Source organism: Salvelinus fontinalis, chromosome 21 (genome assembly GCF_029448725.1).
Source record: "Salvelinus fontinalis isolate EN_2023a chromosome 21, ASM2944872v1, whole genome shotgun sequence".
NCBI lineage: Eukaryota > Metazoa > Chordata > Actinopteri > Salmoniformes > Salmonidae > Salvelinus > Salvelinus fontinalis.
Genome location: NC_074685.1, coordinates 39,268,737 through 39,293,091, shown reverse-complemented (window position 1 = coordinate 39,293,091; position 24,355 = coordinate 39,268,737). Strand labels below are relative to the sequence as shown.

General features: G+C 42.3%; 1 protein-coding gene across 2 annotated transcripts; it reads right to left on the bottom strand.

Annotated features, from left to right (window-relative positions):
* Positions 1-230: 230 nt before the first annotated feature.
* tmem38b (transmembrane protein 38B) lies at positions 231-15,426 on the bottom strand. 2 transcript variants are annotated; one of them, XM_055875156.1, is made up of 7 exons: positions 15,024-15,082; positions 11,439-11,464; positions 8,887-9,043; positions 3,535-3,719; positions 2,550-2,637; positions 2,131-2,248; positions 231-1,527 (listed from the first exon to the last, which is right to left on the bottom strand). In XM_055875156.1, exons 3-7 carry the CDS (start codon positions 8,991-8,993, stop codon positions 1,216-1,218), a joined length of 810 nt encoding a protein of 269 aa, XP_055731131.1. In that variant the 5' UTR covers positions 8,994-9,043; positions 11,439-11,464; positions 15,024-15,082; the 3' UTR covers positions 231-1,215. The 2 variants fall into 2 exon arrangements, with proteins under 2 accessions (XP_055731131.1, XP_055731130.1); XM_055875155.1 differs by lacking the exon at positions 11,439-11,464 and having other exon boundaries at positions 15,024-15,426.
* Positions 15,427-24,355: the final 8,929 nt, after the last annotated feature.

Here is a 24,355-nt window from a genome sequence, read left to right as displayed (position 1 = left end):
AACAATAAGATAAATAGGAGCCATTGTTACAGGTGAGAATATAATTCTATATAAATACATTATCGGTAGGTCGACTCAGAGCGTCGAGACGTGGTATCTGAAAATATTTCTCCAATCTGAACATCTTTGTAGGAACTAAAAGTTAACTAAAGGTTTTACCATACAAATGTTTTCAAATGTCCAAGTGTTTGCATTTCGGTGTTACTGTATGACAACGACAAGGACTCCGATTAAAGTGCATGTGATCATTTACTTTTGAAGCGCTCAATAGCATTCACAAGAGAGTAAGTGTACCAAAAAGCATTCCATTTAGAAATGTGTAATTCAAATGCATTTCCTTGAGTATAAATGGAACATCTGAGGAATAATTATATAAAAACGCTCTATGTAAAATCTTTAAATATTTCATAGGAAATACAGGCCAATAAAACTGAATATTTCATATTAAAATACAGTTAAACAGTGGCCAACAGTCATGGATCAGCATCATGGACAGTATTTATCCCTTAGTAAAAACTGGATTAATCAATGCATAATTAGAAAAGGATTATTCAAACTTTAATATAAAATAGTAAAATATAGATACATTTACTGTATAAATATTAAAATCAGCATAGATTATATTTGCACTCATTCAGCCGGTCCCCAATTTCCTCCTGCTTGGCCATTACTAGGGTTGCAAAATTTCAATAATTTCCCTGGCTTTTCAGAAGTCCTGGTTGGAGGACCCCAGATTTCCTGCTTAATCCCTGATTCCAGGAATCCTCCAACTGGGATTTCAGGAAAACCAGGGAATTTATTGAAAGTTGCAGGAATTTTCCAACCCTAGCCATAATTGATGTTTGAAGATCTGAAGGATCTGGATAAGTATATATAAGTAGTGGTGAAGCTTTCACCATATTGCTTACACCTTACAGATCTACACACATCAGTGTTAGGACCAAGGGGGTGGGGGTAGTGAGCAAATTGGGACCTATCACAGGATGACGGTGTCACAGGACAAGGAGGATAGATTGCCCTAGCCAGGATAAGGAGGGCATTACAGCATAGAAATATAATTGATAGAGTCGACATCCCCATTCAAGTCAATGTACTAACAATGGGTGGACTGGCAGCCATATTAAGTGTACCCATGCCTTTACCAGTCAAATTCCAGTGTGCTAAGTGGCTGTCCATTCTATAGACTATATTTCTATATAGTACAGTACACAGTCACTAGTCACTCTTCTTATTGCTCTCCGTTCCAGTGCTTTCTGGTTGCTCTTTGGCCTTCTTCGGGGAGCCCTTTCCCCTCTTGTGTGCAGCAGTCTTGGACGGGGAGCCTGGGGCCGTGCCGTTCAGGCTCTCACAGGCCTCTTTGATGCTCTTCTTAGTGGCTGTGGACGGCTTCTTCACTACAAGGGTCTCGGTCTCCGTGGTGAGGGTGGTATATGAGGAGGGTGACGGACCAGCGAAGAATGTGCTGTATACGACAGACTCGATGGGAGCAAAGGGTGAGGAAGAGGAGCCGGTCAGCATCATCCTTGCCTGGGGAAAAAAAGAAGAGGGATGGAAGGATTTAGAGGAAAGGAGAGACAGGGTGGAGTGATGAATACACTGACTACTACAAAAATGACTAACGAGGAGGTAAACAGGTGCTTAGATTAAATGCAACTTTAGTGAGTTGACCGGTGAACTCCAAATTAACGTTTGAGAGAGTTCTGAAAACCTGGGCTCAGATTCATCAGAGTCGAGAGCAGGAGACCTCGGTGTGAGAGGATTGAGAAAGAATGACGCAACGAGATGAAAACGATACAAAAACCTCCCGCTGAGGCAACACTAAGCCTAATGTTGAGTCATAGCTCATGGTAAAGGTAGGTCATTCAAATAACATGGCAAACACAACCATTTAATGCTGTAAGAATGTTGTTTGATTTCCCATAAAAATGTCCTGGCTGTTTTCCCAGAACCAGATGAATAAACCTATTCCTGTGTTTAAAAAAACAAAAACACTTTCAGCTGAGATTGTCCTATTGAGTATGCTTTATTAGTTCATGTCTAGGCTTGATCTGGATCCGATAAACATACGAGTCCTATAGTGTTAGGGTTGAGGCTTAGGGTTAGGCTTGAGGGTTAAGGTCAGTGACTGACCTTGTTGACGACGGTGAAGACGGTGTAGATCAGCATGAGGTGCTGTTTCTGGACAGGAAGGTACTGGTTCTGCTGCAGGGCAAACAGCACCGCTCCTATCAAGGTGACCTTAGTGGGGCTGCACAAACACAAAGGTCAGAGGTCAACTCAGATGTCATGACTTCACCATTGTGGTTCTGAACAGATTGTGAGTCACAGCGGGTAGGCATTCAGGATCTCCTCTTCTTCGCTCTCCCGTATCAGAATAGGGAGACGCCACCAGACAGACATTATCACACAACAACAGATCAAAGTCAAAGCCAACACAGTCAGACAGCCAGCGACAGATCTGTCACTCAGTGAGTCTCCAATTACATCACTGGGTTTCTGTGCACAACATCACACAGAGCCAAGAACGAGCACTGTTAGAGGAGACTTACTAGGTCATCTTAAGAAGCTCGTTGGTCTCTGGCTTCCAGACTCCTCGTACCAGCTGCTCAAAATTACTGATCAGACCCCCTCCAGCACCTGAAGAGAAAGAGAGAAGTAGACGCTAATTGTCCTGGGCTGTTACAGTAGCCTGTGTAGCCTGATCCCAGATCTGTTTGTGCAGTCTTGCCAGCTCCAGTGGTCTGTTTGGCTTGACAATGACCATATGAGTTTGCTATACAGCACAAACAGATCTGGGACCAGGCTAACTGCATTATACTCTGTCGGTCCAGTAATTAGTCTAAAAAGTCTACTCAATGAGTTTGTTTGTCGCCAAATAAATACTAAGAATGTAATGTGTGTAAAGGCTTCCGGGCTTCATTTTTCAGGATCACAATAAGTGTCAACTCAACCTCAAGTTATGTAGAAACATTTGTAAGGAAAAGCACAGGACATTAACAACGACAACAGTAATGGTTTTGATATCCATTACATTTCACAAACCTGTCTTCTGAATGACTACAGACAAGGCTTTACTTTCCAAATGGATTTGCACACAACGTACCCACTGGGCAAAAACTGGTTGAATCAACGCTCTCTCCACGTCATTTCAACCAAAACGTCATCACATAGATTTTGAATCAACGTGGGAAACTGATTGGATTTGCAGAAAGTCACCAACGTAAAGGAATTTGGTCTTTTTTTTTTCACCCAACTTTTAACCTTAAAACAATGACATGGTGAATTTGTTGTTGTTGAATTTAAGTTAGTTGACAACTCAACCGGATGTATATGAAAACTAGATGTTGGGTATACTTTATGAATGGGAGAGAGAGCGTTTATGTATCTGTGTAACATATGGACATATTTCACATGTTTGTCTGTATACACACACAGTGGTAGCATAGCGTATAGTGGCCAGAGGTTGTCAGAATCTGTATGGTTATCAGACTGTATGCTTGTGTGGATTACATTCACAATAGATGCCTACTGTACCTTTAGCCCATCCTATAGCGATCATCACCAGCAGTCCATCCTTGTACTTGCTGTGTGCCTGAGCCACACCGCCCAGGACTTTCCATGTGCGGGTCACCTCCTTCATACCCGTCAGCACCAGACGCAGGGGGAAGAGGGCGGTACAGGAGTACACCACGTCCTGGGGGCAGTAGAACACCAGGTACCTAGAATACACAGGGAAGGCATGCACATAGGCATCCAAGCCAGGACTCACACAGAAATGTATGTACACACATACCGGCAGACATTTGAGAATGAGCTCTATGTTTACATTCAGTTTACTGTAGTAAACCCCCAGCTATACTGTCTGTTATCAGCAGTCTTCTATTTGGCCAGCAGAGGGTGGTATTTTACTCAATTCTTCCCACAACCACACAATATACATTCAGGAAGTAGTGAGTAATATATTACAGCAAAACGCCTTGATGCTCCAATCCACATCATTATAACGGAGATAAAACAGGGACTGCAGTGATGCCTCTTGCTCTGAGATGCAGTGCCTTAGGCCCCTGCAGCACTCGGGAGCCCCCAGTATACATTACCTTGTGTACTTGAATGATTACATATTCTAGCCTGGTCCCAGATCTGTTTGTGCCGTCTTGCCAAATCCCATGGTCAACATTGCCATGCTAAACATATACAGCACAAATAGATCTGGGACCAGGACTGGCTAATTGGTCCATTCCTGTGTGGTCATTTACCCACTTATTTGCATATTCTGTTGCATATTCTGTTACACAAGTGTATGTTATCAAAACACCCATAGGCCTACTGAAATCCACAAGGTAACTAAAATTGAAGTTAAAGTGGTAAATGATCTTAGACCCAACCTGGATGCCGAACAGCTCTCTGTCCTTGTACTCTTAGATTTAAGTGCTGCATTCGACACCGTTGACCATGATGTCCTTCTGGAAAGGTGGGTTGGTCTCTCCTGTTCAGTTCTAAATTAGTTTAGGACCTATCTATCCAGTTGAGAGTTTGTCACTCTTGGTGACCATAACTCAGAGAAAATGCATATCACATGTGGAGTTCCACAAGGTTTGATTTTGGGTCTGGTACTGTTCTCATATATATATATATATATATGTGTTACCCCTTGGCAGCATTATGAGAAAGCACAACATTTATTTTCACTGCTCCGCAGAAGATACACCACTTTACATTTGTGTCACCAGAGGATTTTAGCTCCACAAATAAATGATTAGACTGTATTAGTGATTTAAATACTTGGATGGCACACAAGTTCTTCCAGCTAAATCAAGACAAGACAGAGGTAATTATCTTCTTGTCAATAGGGGGGCGCCGTTTTCACTTTGGAAAAAATTGTGCCCAATTTAAATGGCCTCGTACTCTATTCTAGATCATACAATATGCATATTATTACTATTGGATAGAAAACACTCAAGTTTCTAAAACTGTTTGAATTATATCTGTGAGTAAAACAGAACTCATTTGGCAGCAAACTTCCAGACAGGAAGTGAAAATTCTGAAAACGAGGCTCTGTTTCAGGGCCTGCCTATTCAATTGCCTTATATTTATCGATATGCATGCACTTCATACGCCTTCCACTAGATGTCAACAGGCAGTGGAAGGTGGAATGGGGTGTCTAGCTTGATCTGAGGTCGAACAAGAGCTTTGAGTGGCAGGTCAGGAATTTCCTTTACCAAGGCGCGAGGCGGAGCTCGACATTAGCTTCTGAAAAGCTTTCGGTTTACACGGCGAATATCTCCGGCTCTGATTTTATTTGATACATGTGATAATATAATCGTAAAGTAGGTTTTTACAACCAAGTTTAATCAGTTTATTCAACGTTTATTGGGACTGAGTTTTCCATTCTTTGCGTCAAGAGGGTGGGAACGTTATCAACCTTGGCTAGCATTGTGGCGCGAATTCGACAGAAAAGGACATTCTAAAACCAAACAACGATTTATTCTGGACCAAGGACTCCTTGTACAAGATTCTGATGGAAGCTCAGCAAAAGTAAGAACAATTTATGATGTTTTTTCGTATTTCTGTGGAAAATGTTGATTCCTATTCTCTGCCGTTTTGGCGAGCGCTGTCTCGCAATAACGCAAGCTGTTTGTTATGGTAAAGTTATTTCTAAAAATCTAACACGGCGGTTGCATTAAGAACCAGTGTATCTTTCATTTGCCATACAACAAGTATTTTTATGTAAAGTTTATGATGAGTTCGTTGGTCAGATTAGGTGAGTGTCCAAAATATCTCTGGAGATTCTGGTGAATCGATGCTACCTATTCACAATGTATAATCAGGATTTGTAGCTCTAAATATGCACATTTTCGAACAAAACATAAGTGTATTGTATAACCTGATGTTATAAGACTGTCATCTGATGAAGTTGTTCAAGGTTAGTGATTAATTCTATCTCTATTCTGACGGTTTTGTGCAAGCTATTTTGGCGGGGAGTAAATTGCGTTGTGTGTTTGGCTACTGTAGTGAGCTAATAGAAATATATATTGTGTTTTCGCTGTAAAACACTTAAAAAATCTGAAATATTGTCTGGATTCACAAGATGTTTAGCTTTCATTTGCTGTACACCATGTATTTTTCATAAATGTTTCATGAGTATTTATGTATTTCACGTTGCTCTCTAATTATTCTGGCTGCTTCGGTGCTATTTGTGATGGTAGCTGCATTGTAAAACTATGATTTATACCTCAAATATGCAAATGTTTTGAACAAAACATAAATGTATTGTATAACATGTTATAAGACTGTCATCTGATTAAGTTGTTTCTTGGCTAGTGACTAATTCTCTATTTGGTCGGTTCTGTGAAAGCTACCTATGCGGTAGAAACATGGTGAAAATATGCGGTTGAGTCTTTGGCTATTGTGGTTAGCTAATAGAAATACATAGTGTTTTCGCTGCATAACGTTTTAAAAATCGGAAATGATGGCTGGATTCACAAGATGTTTATCTTTCATTTGCTGTATTGGAATTGTGATTTCATGAAAATTATATTATAGGATATCTCTGTCCCGTTAGGCTAGGCTATGCTAGTCAGCTTTTTTGATGAGGATGCTCCCGGATCCGGGATGGGTATTAAGTAAAGGTTATTGTTGGAGCCAAAGCACAGAGGGAATCTGGCCGCATATTTTAATTTACAGGTAATAAAGATAAAAACACCAGGTAAAAAAACTAGGATTTAGATTATGAATTAAATTTCAAATCAAACATTGGGAAGGTGAACAAAAAAGCTTTTTTCCCCACCGGAGGAACATTGCCAAGGTGTGACTTTCTCTCAGGCTGATACAGAGAGACTCATCCACGCTATTATTAGAAGCAGGCTTGACTACTGTAATGCTCTTCTGTCTGGTCTTCCCAAGAAAGCCATTGGTCAACTGCTAAACATACAGAATGCTGCAACACGGGTACTGACCAAGACCAGACGGAGAGCACACATTACACAAGGTCTCTGCACTGGCTGCATGTGAATTTTAGAATGAATATGAACATTCTTCTATTGGTTTCTAAATCCATCCACAATTGTGCACCCCAATACATGTCAGACATACTTTTAAGTTATGTACTCAGTAGGTCCCTCAAGTCCTCTGGCTTTTAAAAACTTCTTAAGGCTAGGCGTCCCGCTAAATAATCATACAAATTATGGATATTAAACATTTAGGAGCATACAAGTGTCTTATATCGGTTAAAATCTTAAATTATTGTTAATCTAACTGCACTGTCCGATTTACAACAAAAACATGCCATGCGAGTGTTTGAGGATGGCGCCCCACATCAAATATTTTTCCACCAGCAAAGGTTTCATAAATTCACAAATAGCGATGAAATATTCACATACTTTTTGAAAATCCTCCTCCGATTTGTCATCTAAAGGGTCCCAGCTACAACATGTAGTGTCGTTTTGTTAGATAAAATCCTTCTTTATATCCCAAAAAGTCAGTTTAGTTGGCGCCATCAATTTGAGTAATCCAGTCCTTCAACATGCAGAGAAAGGAATCCAAAAAGCTACCGCTAAACTTTGATAGAGTCAAAATACATTTCTATTTAATCCTCAGATACCCTAAAATGTAATACGGAAAGAAATATGTTCAATAGGAAAACGATATTAGCAGGTGCGCGTCCTCTTCGTCCCACGCAGACTGATTTCCAAGACTCCCTGTACTAAAACGCATAATTCTTCCTCGTTTGGGAAGAAACAAGCCTGAAACCTTGAACAAAGACTACTGACATCAAGGGGAAGCCATTGGAATTGCATACTGGGAGCTAGATTTTATTTTTTCCCTATACGTTCTATTGGAAGAGCATTGGCTCCCAAATTAATCTGATTTGTTTTTCTCCTACCATATATATTGTGTTATAGTCTCCTACATTATTTTAACATTACTACAAACTTCAAAGTGTTTTCTTTCCAATGGTACCAATTATATGCATATTCTGGCTTCAGGGCCTGAGCAACAGGCAGTTTACTTTGGGCACGTCAGTCAGGTGGAAATAGGGTCTATCTCAAAGCATAGGACCAAGAGGCAGCCTTCAGTTGTTATTCCCCAGCCTCTGGAATAGCCTGCCAGAACCAGAGGGGGGCCGAAACTGTGGACATATTTAAAAGAGATCTTAAAATATAGATTTTTTGCTTTTATTTTCCTAAGAGTGCTTTTTAGTTGTTCAGTTTGTGTCACTATTTTGTTTTTTTTAAATCTTGTGTTTGTTGTGTAGTAAATATTTCAGCTTTTTTTGTTTTTATTTGTTTTTTTTCTGTAAAGCAAATTGCGCTGAAATGTGCTGTATAAATAAAGCTTGATTTGACAAAGACAGGTTCTTAAATGTCCATGTTTAAAAATAATGTACAGCACAGTTCGACAGTCAGTAAGCAAATGTTGCATACAGTATGCATGTTGGATTCCCCCCAGCAGAGGGCACTAAAACCCTTTGCTATTGAAAAGGAAGCATGGTGGATGTTTTTTTTTTTATTATTATTATTTTTTTATCTGGGAGTTTAATAGGTACTATTTTATTCAGCCCTTTCCCCTGCTGTGTTGTGTATCCAGACTGGGAGAGCCTCACAGAGAATCTATGGTCCATTGGTTTTCAGGGTCCACTGAATGCAATCTACACAGTATTCTAGTGTGTATTCCAATGTCTTCCCCAGAGACACTGCATGTTGGGCTATGTTTTCCTGTGATTCCTCTCTCTCCCCATCCCACACTCCCTCCTGCTCCCTCACCAGATGACAGAAGCCATTAGGACATTGGCGCTGTTCGACAGAGGGGCTATAGGGGTCTCCCTCTATCTCTGTCCCCTCTCCCCTACCGCCCTCTCCAATCTCTTAAAGCTAATAGAGGACTCACCATATGACAGAGGCCATGAGAACGCTGGTGCTGTTGGACAGGAAGGCTATGGGGGCCTCAGCCATCATGAAACCGGAGAGAATGCCCCCTCCGAAGCAGTAGAGCATGGAACTGAACCAGCAGGCAAACGGGCTCCTCCGTGCCACCTCCAGGGCTCCTGAAACCCAGCCACCAGCAGTTAGTTGATCTCAAACTAAGTAAAATAAAGTACAATATAGCACATGACACAATGTGTCCAGGGCAGTTTAAATATTAACTACAGTAGATATAGAACTGGGAACCCAGGTCAGCCACAGGACTAGGATATGTGCTCATCTCGCCTACACACGTTTTGATACAGATATGAGAATCCGTTTTCTAGGACTTCAGAGTAAAGGGCAGAGTTAAGAGCTCAAAAGTTGATTAGGGCTGGTGTCTGCTCAATTAAGGTAAGTGTATTGTCTCCCCATATCCCAAGCCATTCAGCATTGTGTTCCTTCACTCTCAGTCAGACTATGGACACGGCCTCTTAAGGAAGGAATTCTAGATCAACTAGGATCAAGTATTAAGAAAGACTTCCACTATGTATTAGGGACTGACAGGTAGTTGGGTCACTCAGGTCAGCCAAAAGGTCAGTACAACACAAACAGTGTGGCAAACAAGCGAATAAACCCCACCTCTGACAAATAAATGTCATGGTCAATTAAAAATATGGCTAAATATAGCATGTTCACATGGTGAAAATGTACTAGTCAAGTACAAGATCAAGCTGCAATCCCTTGGGTCACCAAAGATGGAGGGTCAAAAAGTTCATGGCTTGAGTGGAGGGAGGTGGTCCGGAAAATGATTGATGGTGATGGAGTCTGCTGATGCACAGGATCAAGTTCCTACCAGTCCAGTATGTGAGCATAGGACGTACACAGCTGAGGCCCTTCTCAGAGCCATATTTAGCACCTTGGCTCTGGCCCTTCCTCGTCTTAAAATTTGCCAGTTCCCAAGTAGTCTACTTCCTGGTCTCAAGGTTAGCCCCACGCTAACTAAATCCTGTAATGCCCAGCCTGGTTAACCTGAGGGATTAAAGAGATTGAAGACTCCTGGAGAGGCAGGCAAGGAAGCCTCCTGCCCTGAGCACAAACACAACTAGGAAGCCATGTTATTTAGAGTTCTCTCTCTTGAACACAACTAAGGCTTCCTTTACAAAGACTGCAGAGTAGACCTACGGTAACTACATATGCTCTTCCCATTGTCCCAATAATTAAAAACAAGTGTTTATCCTGTTGTGTTTTCTAAAATAAATTGTTGATTTTCCCTGTATTTTGAGGGTTTTATTGACAGGATAAATTGGAAACGGTGGCGAGAGAGAGAGAGATCAAATCCATGGAGCTTTGTGGCAATGTGTGGTCTGGAGTTGGTAGCAACAATGCTCCTTGACCAAACTCCAACAAACAACCACACCCCCAACAGTGGTTAGGGGAGAGAGGTGAAGAGAAGTTTTACAGGAGGAACTACAACCGTATCTGCAGTGTAACTATTAAAAAAACAAATTTTTAAAAAGCTGGGCAACTGGCATACTGTTTACATAACATCACATGATATAGATCAAGCAATACGGATTAGTGATTACCTGGTTCCAAGAGAGGGTGAGCTACAGTACACAGTTGGCACACGCATACGCACACAAAGAAACACACACAAAGCAACAGCAAATACGCCCAAACAAACAAACACACAAAACATACACCAACGGTTCCTCACAACACCAAATCTCAGGCGTCACCAAACAACCATTTGCACAACCATTCAATAGCTGATGAAAATGTATTTTTGTGCATCACAGTTCACTACAGATGGGACACTCGGCTTTGCGCAACAGTACCCATCTGAACACACACATGCATCAGAACTGAAAGCCTGTGTGGTCGGCGGCGTTTGCCGTTGGAGCAAGGTAGTTGATGTTGCAACCGAAGTCGTGGTTACGGCACATCGGCATATTTGCACATCAACAACATCCCTAATCAAAAGAACTGCCATCATGCAAACCATCAGTTGAAAGCAGGTCGTAGCCAACTGACGGAAGGTTATAACAGTCGTAATAACCTTTTAAACAAGCTTTGTAAACAGTTAAACCACTGATAGCAGGAGGAGCGGTGTAACCATGGCTCCTCCATAATCACTGACACAACAACGCTTCACAGGTTGTTATGGTCAAATATGTAACCTACCTGTTTAAATATAGCCTGATCCCAGATCTGTTTATGCTCTCTTACCAACTCCTATGAGAGTTGTCACACCAAACAGTTTGCAAGTCCACACAAACAGATCTGGGACTAGGCTAGGTTAAATTAAAGTAATAAATAAACAAAAGTGCGGCGGCCATGCGTGCACCAGATCTGGGACAACGCCTTCTGGATAGAAGATTTGTCAACAGTGGATGTCTAAAGATGAGTTTACTCAGAGCCATATACTGTATACAGTCTACACATACCGTGATGACTCTGGATGGATTTCTAGAGCAGGTGGATTGCTACAGTAATGACATGTAGTAATAAGTTGTACTTGAAGTAGTAACATACCTGTCTACTGGGAAACGTACTGTAACCTGTAACATAACCAAAGGCACAACAGTCATGAATACACCTATACAAAGAGTTCAACGACAAAAGTACAGACAGTTAGTTCAATGACATGCATGCAAATGTGTACACAACATCTACTGTCGTTGTCATGTCCCTCGAGTATAGGCATAGTGTTGGTAACACGTAGCAGTGTTTAGAGAGAGGATTTCTTTCGCTCGTGAGCACTGGGCAGACAGCAGAGAAACAGAGTTGGTTATTTTGTCACAAAGGCCTGCAGCAGTGCGTTTTTGCCGCGTGACAGCAGCAGGGTGTGAAATTAGCGGTGGCGAGCGTCCTGTAGTTGAAAAGCAGGTCATGCCTCGAGGGCTATAAAAAGCAGCAGAGCCAGCCAAGCAACAGGAATTAAGGAAGGCTGTTGCCCACCATTTAGCAGAAGTAAACAAGAGAGGTGAGAGGTTTAGTCAACTAATACTTTTCCGCTGCATATCTGTAGTTATTGAAGCTCGGTTGAGTCGTCTACCCCCTTGCACACTGAGAATCCCTTGAGAATGGGTGAACTGGTCATGCTGCTAGCTAGGGATATTCATTGAGTGGGTTGTTGAGTTTCTGCTTCAAGAGTCCCCAGAGAAAGCCTAAAACATGTGAATTACGTCATGTGCGGTGCAGTGCTTCTCCTTTCGTGAATCACAGTATTTTCCTGCTGAATATAGTCCCAATAAAAGACAGGAAGTGTTTACAATGTTTCCATTGTGACATTTCTGGGACCTCTTTACTTTTGCATTTGGACAGGTACAGTGTGACAAATTACACCCCCCAAAAAAAAGGAACGCTGGCTGGAATCCAATCTCTCGTCGCAAACTCAGTCATGACACCAGCAGAAAGAGTAACCCTGCAGAGGTTTAGCTTTTTAGGTTGTGCAGGAGACACTGTGCACTTTCACCCTGACCGCCATGCCTCGAGAGACCTTGGTTCCTAGCACATTTTGCATTCAGAGGGCATTTACAAGTCAAATCTGATCTCGCTGTCAGGCTGCAGGCTGACCTCTTTGGGTAGTTATGAGTAAAGTAAATACAACATCCTGGTGTCGCTCTGCTATGTAGTGTGTTGTGGTGAGTAGAGTTGGCCCCAGTCTGTGATATTTCACATGCTCTCTCTCGCCAAACAGGAAGGAACAGAATGTGGTGTAATCCCTGTCTCTCTGCAGTTCCAGTCTACCGGGTTCATTTACTGGGTTTCTAGAGCTGCAGTTTGTTACTAGAACCCTGTTTAGAAAACAATGATGTCGCTCTGAGAGACTAGTTTTACGTCACAGAATCCTCAGAGTCTGGGAGAGACTGGGGGTTGTCTCTCTCTCATTCACTCTGTTTATCTTTCTGTGTAGGTCTCTCTGGGCTAGGTCTCCGCTGAGTAGTTGAGAACGGGGCACTTCTTTTTAGATTACAGTCTGTTCACAGAATAAACTAATGCTGCGGTTTTTCCATTTTAGATGGCAGACAGACCTCCCACCTCCTGTACAACTCACTCAGTGAAGTTTGGACACGGCTTGAAATAACTCTGCTGTATAAAAGACAAGTGCTCATGAAAAATACTTTGTGTTTATTATAAAAAAGTATCTACATATCAGTGGTGCTTTTCAAGTGGCTCTAAATGTACAATGTGCCAGTTATTTCCATTAAAAATGTCAAGTCTGAGTGCTTTGTGGGAATCATGACAAGATCCAGTGCTGTCTACAAATGAAGGACAGCCAGAACAGGATGGAAGACAGAGTGGAAAAGAACAAGCTCTTTTGGAACATTCCATTCCTTTCTGGGAGAAAATATGATTTGGAACTTAGAATCTGATAAGCTCCATTGTTCTCTGTGGCCTGAGTTCTAGAATTGATCCCTGATATGGCTGTAGATTCCACTAATATGGCTTTCTGTGTTGTAGAAGCCATCCTAATACAGGCAAGGCTATGACCATATCGTGTCACACACATCCTCCACACACCCAGGGGAGGGGTTATATGAGGACCACTGGTGCATGTTGGGTGACCGTGTGATATTTTGGGAGGTTGATAGCAGAGGCAAACTGCACGAGGGCAACCCCCTCCATTACTCAGTCACTCACACCCAGGAAGCCTGTGGGACATATAGACTGTACCCCAATTGACACCCTATTCCAAATTTTGTGCACTACATTTGACCAGAGCCCTATGGGCCCTGGTCAAGAGTAGTGCACTACTGTATAGGGAATATGGTGCCATTTGGGATGCAGATCACAACCTATAGGATCAGCAGCGGCTGAGGTATTGACAGGCCAGAGGGAAAAGTCAGGGAAGCCACACTAGCTCTAACCCTGCTGTTTGTTTCAGACCTGGGTACAAGTACTATTTGATACCATTTCAAATTCTTTATCTGGGCTTGATTGAGCTTGCCTGCCGCAATGGAACCAGTAGAATAGTCACAAAAATGCAACCATTCATCTGGCACTCCAGACAGACTAGAGTAAATGCTTGAATATTTGTATTTTATTTTGAACTCCGGTCTGGTTTGTTTGGGGAAAAGGTCAACATTGAAATTGTAAAACTCCACCTGTCTCTGAGACACTATAAGAGTGACATATAAATATAACAGACTTGGCAACCCGATGTACAGTTGGCCTGTACTGTAGCTGCTACCTATATCACAATGGACAGTGATAATGTGTTTGTTGTAAATGTTAAGATAACATCTCCATGACGTCAATACAGCCATGCCATTGACTCATTTACTTTCATTGACCTTGAAGCTTATCATAAACACTATCGTGATTCACGAAGAATAGGCTACAGTAGTTCGCCTCCCTTCTCAAGCACAGAGTATCAAAAAATATTATATATATATCTGCAAATCTCCAGTTACATACAGTTCAGGCTACAGTTTTAATCTTAAGTAATTAGTCCACACGCCCTGATACAGCACAATACATTATCTCACTATGTTTGTGCGAGAGGGATTGTGTTTGTGTGTGTGTGCGCGCATGATCACTGTCCACTATATGAACTCCCAGAGGCATGTCTAAAAACTTCAAGGCTGCAAAAGTGGCGTGACTTAACCGTGTTAATGTCAACTGGGCAAATAGATAGAACATACACAGAGTTAACTAGGAATCATGTATAACGCTGTCACTTTGTAATATGAGGGATGTCAATTCTCAAATTAATCCCGCAGCATTAATCCATTCCCTAAGATTATTATGCCATCCAGCTGTGGGCATTTCGAAAATGAAAACATGACGGTAGACTATGTCAACATTCAACGTGGCCAAAAACGTTGAATTGTGTGGAATGTTCTCTCAAGTTCCACGTTCTCACGCGCTTAATCGAACGCGTACTGACACGTCTGGTGTGGAGACAACTCGAGGCTGAATTCTGTCATCAGGGAGCAAAAAAAAAAGTGTAGTATTCAAGCCTTGCCTTGCTGTCATTCAAATATGGAAAGTAACGAAGCAAAACATTCAATAGGCTAGTAGATAGATTCAGCGTTTTAACAGTTCTAACTAGGCTACTATAGTGAACTAGACCGGTCAATGTCAACCGGCTGTTGAACGGTCTTTGCTTACCTGGCTGTTCTCGCAGTGCCATCACTGAGACAATGTAATGCGCCGTGTCAAAGTATGGAAACATGGAGAGACCAGCCAGTCCATGGGACACTTCGTCCAAATTCAGAACCCCAAACACATCCATATTTATGTTACTCTGGAACCCCTCGAGTTGAGCGCTCTCTAGTTCTAATCTTCGAGATGTTTAAATAAGTGGCCGTCGTCCAACTCCGAGCTTCTGAGCAGTCGGTTAGTGGTTTATCCCCAGTCTGTCTTGTCTTCAGAGTTCAAATCGAAACAGCTGCTTCTGACGAGCGCAAAACTGACAACACCTGGTTATCGGTCAGCAACGGCTCCCTATGGACAAGGGACAGCCAATGCAATGCCATTGACATCAGGCTGCGGGTTTTCCGGCCACGTCGGTCCGTCAATGATGTGGCGGTTGGAGCGAGCGGAGCTCTCTGATTGGAAAGAAGTGGAGGGATGAGCCAATCAGAGGTGCGTGTGTGGTTCGCGGAGTGCCGCAATAGGACATGTTCTCGCAATACACTTCTGCACGCGCGTGGACACACACACACAAGCACAAGCATACAGAGCTGCAACTATTTACGTATTTGTAATGACATGAGCACCAGGTACAGTTATGCACAGGTCATTATCGTTGCAACTGTTTACATTGTGCATAGGTAGCGTGTAACAACTGTGCAGGTGCACTTTGCATCAGACATTACAGTATAAAATGTAACAATTTGTGTAGGTTACCTACTGTAGACTAGCCTACCTGCCAAAAAGAAAAACGGGAAGCATGTTTTATGTGTAGGTTTATTTTGATCGAACAGTTCATGAACATGAACAAGAACATGTCTACCTACTACTACTGTAGATCAAATTGGGGGCTCAACCATAGACTTAGATAGACATCGCATCTTTGTATCTGTCCAACTATGGCGCCCCGTGAGAGCACGGCAGCGCCATGGAGCCCACCTCCATTTTCAATAAATGTTCTTCTACTATATCTATAAGTTGGCAAACAAACTGAAAGGGTACATACTGCCACTTGGAGCATGTTGTTTGAACAGGTATAAATCCAAGGTTGTCGATTTACTGCCACCTGCAGTTATGGAACGGTTGCTCAGAGGTAAAATTCATTGGCTGACATAGCCACAGGAAGATGTTTGGGGGTGGGGGTGCTGCGATTTTTGTTATTAGATTTTTTTTTGCTGACGTTACAGATGGCTATATCGGCCCTTTAATACAGGACTAGTAAAGGACCAGTAAAGGACTTTTTTTGTAACTTTTTTAAAATTATGATTTCTCATGGGATGTTGCAGCACCCACAGCAACCCTACTTCCCTCGGCTATGTTGGCTGGTAATCTCTCCTGTTGACCTGGATGGAATTATGTGATCCTTCCTTAACCCAGAGGAAGTCCCACCCAGTTGACTACTTCAAAATGGGGAAGGTCCTCAATGGCGCTGCCCAGGGCCAGCGTTATGGGGCCTGGCCCGCCCTACTCTACCTCCTTGCCCGTCCAAATAAAATATTGAAATATTGATTGTTTATTTGACTGAGACAAGCGCTCACAGAAAGGCACATCAATCTCAGATAAAGCATCTGAGCGAGTGAAACAGCGCCCCTCTGTCTCAGTATGTTTAGACCATGTATCTGATGCTGTCTGGACAAAAATAGTATGGCATGTCATATCATGTCATGAACTCAAGCTTACGGACAATGTCAAATGTGATATAGCGAAGCACCTGAGTGAGTTAGGTGTGCAATTACGCAGGTACTTTCTCAAACCGGATGACACAAACAACTGGATTTGTTATCCCTTTCATGCCCTGCCTCCAGTCCACTTACCGATATCTGAACAAGAGAGCCTCATCGAAATTGCAACAAGTGGTTCTGTGAAAATGTTATTTATTCAGAAGCCACGGTATCCTGCCTTGGCAAATTGCGATGTTAAGACACTGACGCCCTTTGCAACCACGTACCTATGTGAGAGTGGATTCTCGGCCCTCAGTAGCATGAATACTAAATACAGGCAGAGACTGTGTGTGGAAAATGCTTTAAGACTGAGACTCTCTCCAATACAACCCAACATTGCAGAGTTATGTGCATCCTTTCAAGCACACCCTTCTCATTAACCTGTGGTGAGTTATTCACAATTTTCGATGAACAAATAAGATTTTATATGTAAGATGGTTGAAGAAATAGCAAAATTATGTCAATTTTCCCATCAAGTGGTATGTTTCCACCAGAGGTGCAACTTTGGTTTTAGAAGTGGGGGGGACATAATTATTATTATTAGATTTTTTGTTTTGTTTATCCAGTGAGATAAACACTCCAAACAGCCTATCCGACCACTCGGAGGCGTCCGCAAGGTTCCTAACGCACACCTGTGCCTTGTTTTGTATCACATTGCAATGATAAAACGGGGGGACAAAAATGCAATTTCAGAATCTGGGGGGGGGTGGCATGTCCCCTCGTCCCCAGTGAAAGTTGTGCCCCTGGTTTCCACCAAATGGACGTGTGGGTAAAAATCAGTGCGTGATGACATAGTGCAAATACTGTACAATTTACATTTTTGCTTAGGTTTTCATGTACCAAATAAAAATCAAAAGTTCATTGTGTTTCCATCGCATTTCCAACTCTACCATAGTTTTGTCACAAAAACTGTTGCGTTAAACGGCAAATGTGCCTTACCCTGGTCTTGAGATTATTATGGATAAGAGTGAGAATATTTTTTTTGTCAAACGGCAGTCAAGCATAGATCAACACGTCACCAGAAAAAGACCCTCGATATTTATTGGAAAGCAGCATCAAACTCATCACTGTGCACTTACACCACCCTGTGAGGTTTATCATAATTTATTTAGTCTGTAGCCTAATAATCTACATGGTTTCCCAAGTCGTAACGGGAGGACCACACATATCTTTGCCTGACTCCAAATTTACTTCAAAATGATGGTTATTGTATCAATATTTGCGTATAAAGGCGTTGCCGCCATTTCCTGCATAATTAATTTCACCAACACATAAAGATCCCACCATGTCTAACAAACAAATTATCTAGGGAGTTTTTCCGAGCCACCGTGCTTCTACATCTGCATTGCTTGCTGTTCAGGGTTTTAGGCTTGGCTTCAGGATAGCACTTTGTGACATCTGCTGATGTAACAAGGGTTTTATAAATACATTTGATTGATTGATTGATAGGCTGTCATTATTGAAATGAAACTGTTCCACAAAAATCATAACTGGCGTGCAGATCGGTAGGATAAACTTAAACTCATGCGTTCTGCCTACATTTTGGTCATTTAACAGACACTCTCATCCAAAACAACTTGGCTTGAATGCCTTGCTCAAGGGCACATCAAAATATTTTTCATCTAGTCGGCTCAGGGGTTTGAACCAGCAACCTTTCAGTTACTGGCGCGACACTCTTAACCACTAGGCTACCTGCCATCCCATGAAAAATCGTGCCCCCCTATGGAAATCAAATGCCTGTCCAACTGATTCGCGGGCCCTGGAGCTGCCCATGCTAAAACAGGCTTTTGGACACTAGAGTCATCTACCACTTTGTGCTCAACAAATTCTAAATCATTGCCAGCAGAGGTCAGCATTGTATAGTTAGGATTTCTATGTTTTTCAGCAACTGGGAATGTCTGTGGGAACACTCCTGCCCAGTACCCACTGACTGTAATGCACAATACAGGCCAGTAGATTGAGACAGATCATGTACTGGAGATTTCACAAGTCCATGAGGTAGTGGTGGCATTGGTGCTGACGCAGGCTAATGTCATTTTCAATGTTTCCTTCGATAAACATACATGTACAGTCATTGTTACCTCAATTGAAAGTGAAATACATTTGGTTTCACAAAGGATTATTTATAGGCCTATTAGACGTTCTTGGTGGAAAGTCCCCTTATGGGTGATGACACAGCACCGAAACTGTGAAGAAATGTCTACTAAAGCCTTGAAGGCATAGGTAGGTAGTGCTGACCCTGTACACAGTACGAGAAGAGTACAGTACCATTATGGCACATAGAAAGGTGATAAAGTGAGTCCTACACTATAGCAAACACAAATCAGGTTACTGTGACAACAACCGGGTTGATGCTGGTTGTGAGAGGAGACTGAAAGATTCAAACCCCATCGTCACTCTGTAATAGTAACCCCCCTGTCCCCTAGTCGTGTGCCCCCCATACCATAGCTCCCCTGTTCCCACCCACCAGCTATCCTCACTGTCACCCCTGTCCCTAAGCGCCTCTGTGACTCTCCAACCCCTCACTGTTACCCCTCAGTCCCCCCCCCTGGACCCGGCTGTGACTCCCCAGTTTCATCAGTCCCTCATGCCCCCAGCCATCTAGCCTTGTCCAATGCTGCCGTTTTTAATCTCGATACCAAATCATTTCGGGGTAACAATTAATTACCTTACTGTATTGTCAAAAAGAAACAAAAACAGCTTCTAAGCAAAGAGCAATTTCTCAAGCAAGAGTTTTGCTAGGACGGTCTAGGAGTGGTCTGAGTGGGGAGGGAAACACTGAAAACTAGCAGAGAGATTTGGATGTCATTGGCAGAACGATTTGGATGTCACCAGGCAGAGAGATTTGGAATTCACCAGGCAGGCTAAAACACCATCCCAGCAAACAGGCTGAAATTTTAGGCAGTCTTTTACACTAAAAGGGCATTATCATAATTTTCACAATTTCAGAGTATTATTGCAACCTCATAGTGTGGAAATACTGTATATATAAAATACAGGAAATCATGTTTTTGAAGGCACTAGGCCTTTAAGCTTGCGAGATCAGGATGGTTCATAAGAGGCTGCAACCCCTCCAGCCCAGTCCCCCAAAACCGTAGCTCCCCTGGTCCCACCCTATCCCTCTTCCCTGTCACGCCTGTCACTGCTGTCCCTACCCCTCCAAACTGCCCGGACTCCCCTGGTCCTCCCCAGCCTCATCAGTATTCTCCTCCTGGTCCAGGATCAAAGGCACCGGTCCCCCCTGCGACAGTAGCACAGGCAGCAGAGTGACGGGATGTGTCCCAAATGGCACCCTATTCCCCACATAGTGCACTACTTTTGACCAGGGCCCATGAGCTCATTGCTCATCCATATATTTATATGTACATATTCTTATTCCATCCCTGTAGATTTGTGTGTATTCGGTAGTTGTTGAGGAAATGTTAGATTACTTGTTAGATATTATTGCACTGTCGGAACTAGAAGCACAAGCATTTCGCTACACTCGCATTAACATCTGCTAACCATGTGTATGTGACCAATAATATTTGATTTGGTCAAAAGTAGCACTACCCTGGTTAAAATTAGTGAGCCATGTAGTGAATAGGGTGCCATTTAGGATGTAGTCATGGCCTTTAATTGCTGGGATTTATGGGGCCCGCGCCCAGTCTCACAAAGGGTACAGAACTGCCTGGGATATGTGTTCCATTAGGTCTGTGACTGTGAACCTGTCGCTGCAATGTAAACCCATTCACACCTGCTTCCTGTTTTGAATATGGGGACGTATCAAGTTTAGGAATGGTAGTGACAGCTTGGTCGCATCCAATGATCACCTCTAAGTCTGGCCAAGAGCTGAGGAATGTGTGTGCCCAAATCCCTTACTGATGGACACCACAAAATGAGTAGTTCTACAGTGCTCTGCAGTACGGTGTTCTGCTCGTTAAGTGTTGGATGTCAAGAACTCAGTGTTGGCGGTGCTCTCTCTAGTGTCTGTCATCCTCTCAAATCAAATCAAATTGTATTTGTCACATGCTTCGTAAACAACAGGTGTAGACAAACAGTGAAATGCTTACGTTTTTTCCAACAATGCAGAGTTAAGATAAAACATATCAAATAGAAATAGTGACACAAGGAATAAATACACAGTGAATAATGAAAAACAATAATAATAGCATGGCTAAATACAGGGAGTACCAGTACTGAGTCAATGTGCATAGGTACAAGAAAATTCAGGTAGCTATGTACATATACAGTAGGTAGGGGTAAAGTGACCAGGCAACAGGATAGATAATAGACTGAACAGTAGCAGCAGTGTATGTGGTGAGTGGGAAAGTTGTATGTGTGTGTGGGCGTATGTAGTGTGTGTGTGTGTGTGTGTTAGGGTATGTCAAGTGTCAGTGTGCAGCGGGTAGGACGGAGTCAGGCGCAGGACACAGAACTGAGTAAAAACGTACTTTACTCGAATAAATCAGAAACTAATTCCATACAGGGAAAAATATACCAGCTCGACACAAAAGAGGGACCGCTAAACAATGAACAAACACGCACAAAACCATGCGGGAACCAGAGGGTTAAATAGGGAATAAATTATAACGTAATGGAAACCAGGTGTGTACAATCAAGACAAAACAAATGGAAAAAGAAACGTAGATCGGTGGCGGCTAGAAAGCCGGTGACATGGACCGCCGAACGAACAAGGAGAGGTACCAACTTCGGCGGAAGTCGTGACAGGGTGTCAGTGTAAGTAGTAGTAGTAAGTGAGGGGATAGGTAACAGTGCATTCGTAAAGTATTCAGACCCCTTGACTTTTTAAACATTTTGTTACGTTACAGCCATATTCTAAAACGGATTAAATAGTTTTCCCCCCTCATCAATCTACGCACAATACCCCATAATGACAAAGCAAAAACAGGTTTTTAGAAAAAAAAAATGAAATATCACATTTACATAATTATTCAGACCCTTCACTCGGTACTTTGTTGATGCACCTTTAGCAGCGATTACAGCCTCGAGTGTTCTTGGGTTTGACGCTACAAGCTTGGCACACCTTTATTTGCGGAGTTTCTCCAATTATTCTCTTTAGATCCTCTCATGCTCTGTCAGGTTGGATGGGGAGCATTGCTGCACTGCTATCAAATCCAATTTCGAATCAAATTTGACATACACATATTTAGCAGATGTAATTGCGTGTGTACTGAAATGCTTGTGTTCCTAGCCCCAACAGTGCAGTAATATCTAACAATTCATAACAATACACACAAATATAAAGTAAAAGAATGGAGTTAAGAAATAAATACATATTAGGACGAGCAATGTCAGAGTGGCATTGACTAAAATATAGTAGAATAGAATACAGTATATCTATATGAAATGAGTAAAGCAGTATGTGAACATTATTAAAGTGACCAGTGATTCCATGTCTATGTACAGTTGAAGTCGGAAGTTTACATACACCTTAGCCAAATACATTTAAACTCTGTTTTTCACAATTCCTGACATTTAATCCTAGTAAAAATTCCGTGTCTTAGGTCAGTTAGGATCACCACTTAATTTTAAGAATAATAGTAGAGAGTGTCACGATCGTTGTTGTAAGAATCGGACCAAAATGCAACGTGGTTTGGGTTCATCATCTTTTATTATGAGAACCGGCACAAAAACAATAAAGAGCAAAGAAATTAACGTGCAGCTTTGTCGTGCTCAAAGGCAACAATACAAAAACAAGATCCCACAACCAACAGGTGGGAAAAAGCTGCCTAAGTATGATCCCCAATCAGAGACAAAGATAGACAGCTGTCTCTGATTGGGAACCATACCAGGCCAACCTAGAAATAAAGAAACTAGAATGCCCACCCTAGTCACATCCCGACCTAACCCAAAATAGAGAATAAAGGATCTCTAAGGTCAGGGCATGACAGAGAGAATTAGTTATTTCAGCTTCTATTTCTTTCATCACATTCCCAGTGGGTCAGAAGTTTTCATACACTCAATTAGTATTTGGTAGCATTGCCTTTAAATTGTTTAACTTGTGTCAAACTAGCCTTTCACACGCTTCCCACAATAAGTTGGGTGAATTTTGTCCCATTCCTCCTGACAGAGCTGGTGTAACGGAGGCAGGTTAGTAGGCCTCCTTGCTCGCACACGCTTTTTCAGATCTGCCCACAAATGTTCTATAGGATTGAGGTCAGGGCTTTGTGATGGCACTCCAATACCTTGACTTTGTTGTCCTTAAGCCATTTTGCCACAACTTTTGGAAGTATGCTTGGGGTCATTGTCCATTTGGAAGACCCATTGCGACCAAGCTTTAACTTCCTGGTTGATGTCTTGAGATGTTGATTCAATATATCCACATACTTTTCCTCATTCATGATGCCATCTAATTTGTGAAGTGCACCAGTCCCTTCTGCAGTAAAGCACCCCCACAACATGATGCTGCCACCCCCGTGCTTCACGGTTGGGATGGTGTTCTTCGGCTTGCAAGCTTCCCCGTTTATCCTCCAAACATAACGATGGTCATTATGGCCAAACAGTTCTATTTTTGTTTCGTCAGACCAGAGGACAATACTCCAAAAAGTACAATACTCCAAAAAGTACGATCTTTGTCGGTTTTGGAGATTGCTGAGCGGCCTTTCAGGTTATGTTGATATAGGCCTCGTTTTACTGTGGATATAGATATTTTTGTACCTGTTTCCTCCAGCATCTTCACAAGGTCCTTTGCTGTTGTTCTTGGATTGATTTGCACTTTTTGCACCAAAGTACGTTCATCTCTAAGAGACAGAGCGCGTCTCGCTCCTGAGCGGTATGATGGCTGCATGGTCCCATGGTGTTTATACTTGTGTACTATTGTTTGTACAGGTGAATGTGGTACCTTCAGGGGTTTGGAAATTGCTCCCAAGGATGAACCAGACTTGTGGAGGTCTACAATTTTTTTCTGAGGTCTTGGCTGATTTCTTTTGATTTTCCCATGATGCTAAGGAAAGAGGCACTGAGTTTGAAGGTTGGCCTTCAAATACATCCACAAGTACATCTCCAATTGACTCAAATTATGTCAATTAGCCTATCAGAAGCTTCTAAAGCCATGACATCATTTTCTGGAATTTTCCAAGCTCTTTAAAGGCACAGTCAACTTAGTGCATGTAAACTTCTGACCCACTGGAATTGTGATACAGTGAATTAAAAGTGAAATAATCTGCCTCTAAACATTTGTTGGAAAAATTACTTGTGTCATGCACAAACTAGATGTTCTAACCGACTTGCCAAAACTATAGTTTGTTAACAAGAAATTTGTGGAGTGGTTGAAAAGAAGAGCCATACGTGTATGTAAACTTCCGACTTCAACTGTATATAGGGCAGCAGGCTCTAAGGTGCAGGGAGGTAGTAGGCTAGTGATGGCTATTTAACAGTGATGGCCTTGAGATAGAAGCTGTTTTTCAGTCGCTGGGTCCCAGCTTTGATGCACCAGTAATGACATCGCCTTCTAGATGGTAACGGCGTGAACAGGCAGTGGCTCGGGTGGTTGATGTCCTTTGATCTTTTTGGCCTTCCTGTGACATCGGGTGCTGTAGATTGTCCTGGAGAACAGGAAGTGTGCCCCCTGTTATGCGTTGGGCT

Coding starts and splice junctions, on each gene's coding strand:
- tmem38b (XM_055875155.1), bottom strand. CDS start 15,147: ATGGATGTGTTTGGGGTTCTGAATTTGGACGAAGTGTCCCATGGACTG. Junction 9,044..15,023: donor GGCACTGCGAGAACAGCCAG/GTAAGCAAAGAC, acceptor GCTGGGTTTCAG/GAGCCCTGGAGGTGGCACGG. Junction 1,528..2,130: donor TCTTCACCGTCGTCAACAAG/GTCAGTCACTGA, acceptor TTTTTTCCCCAG/GCAAGGATGATGCTGACCGG.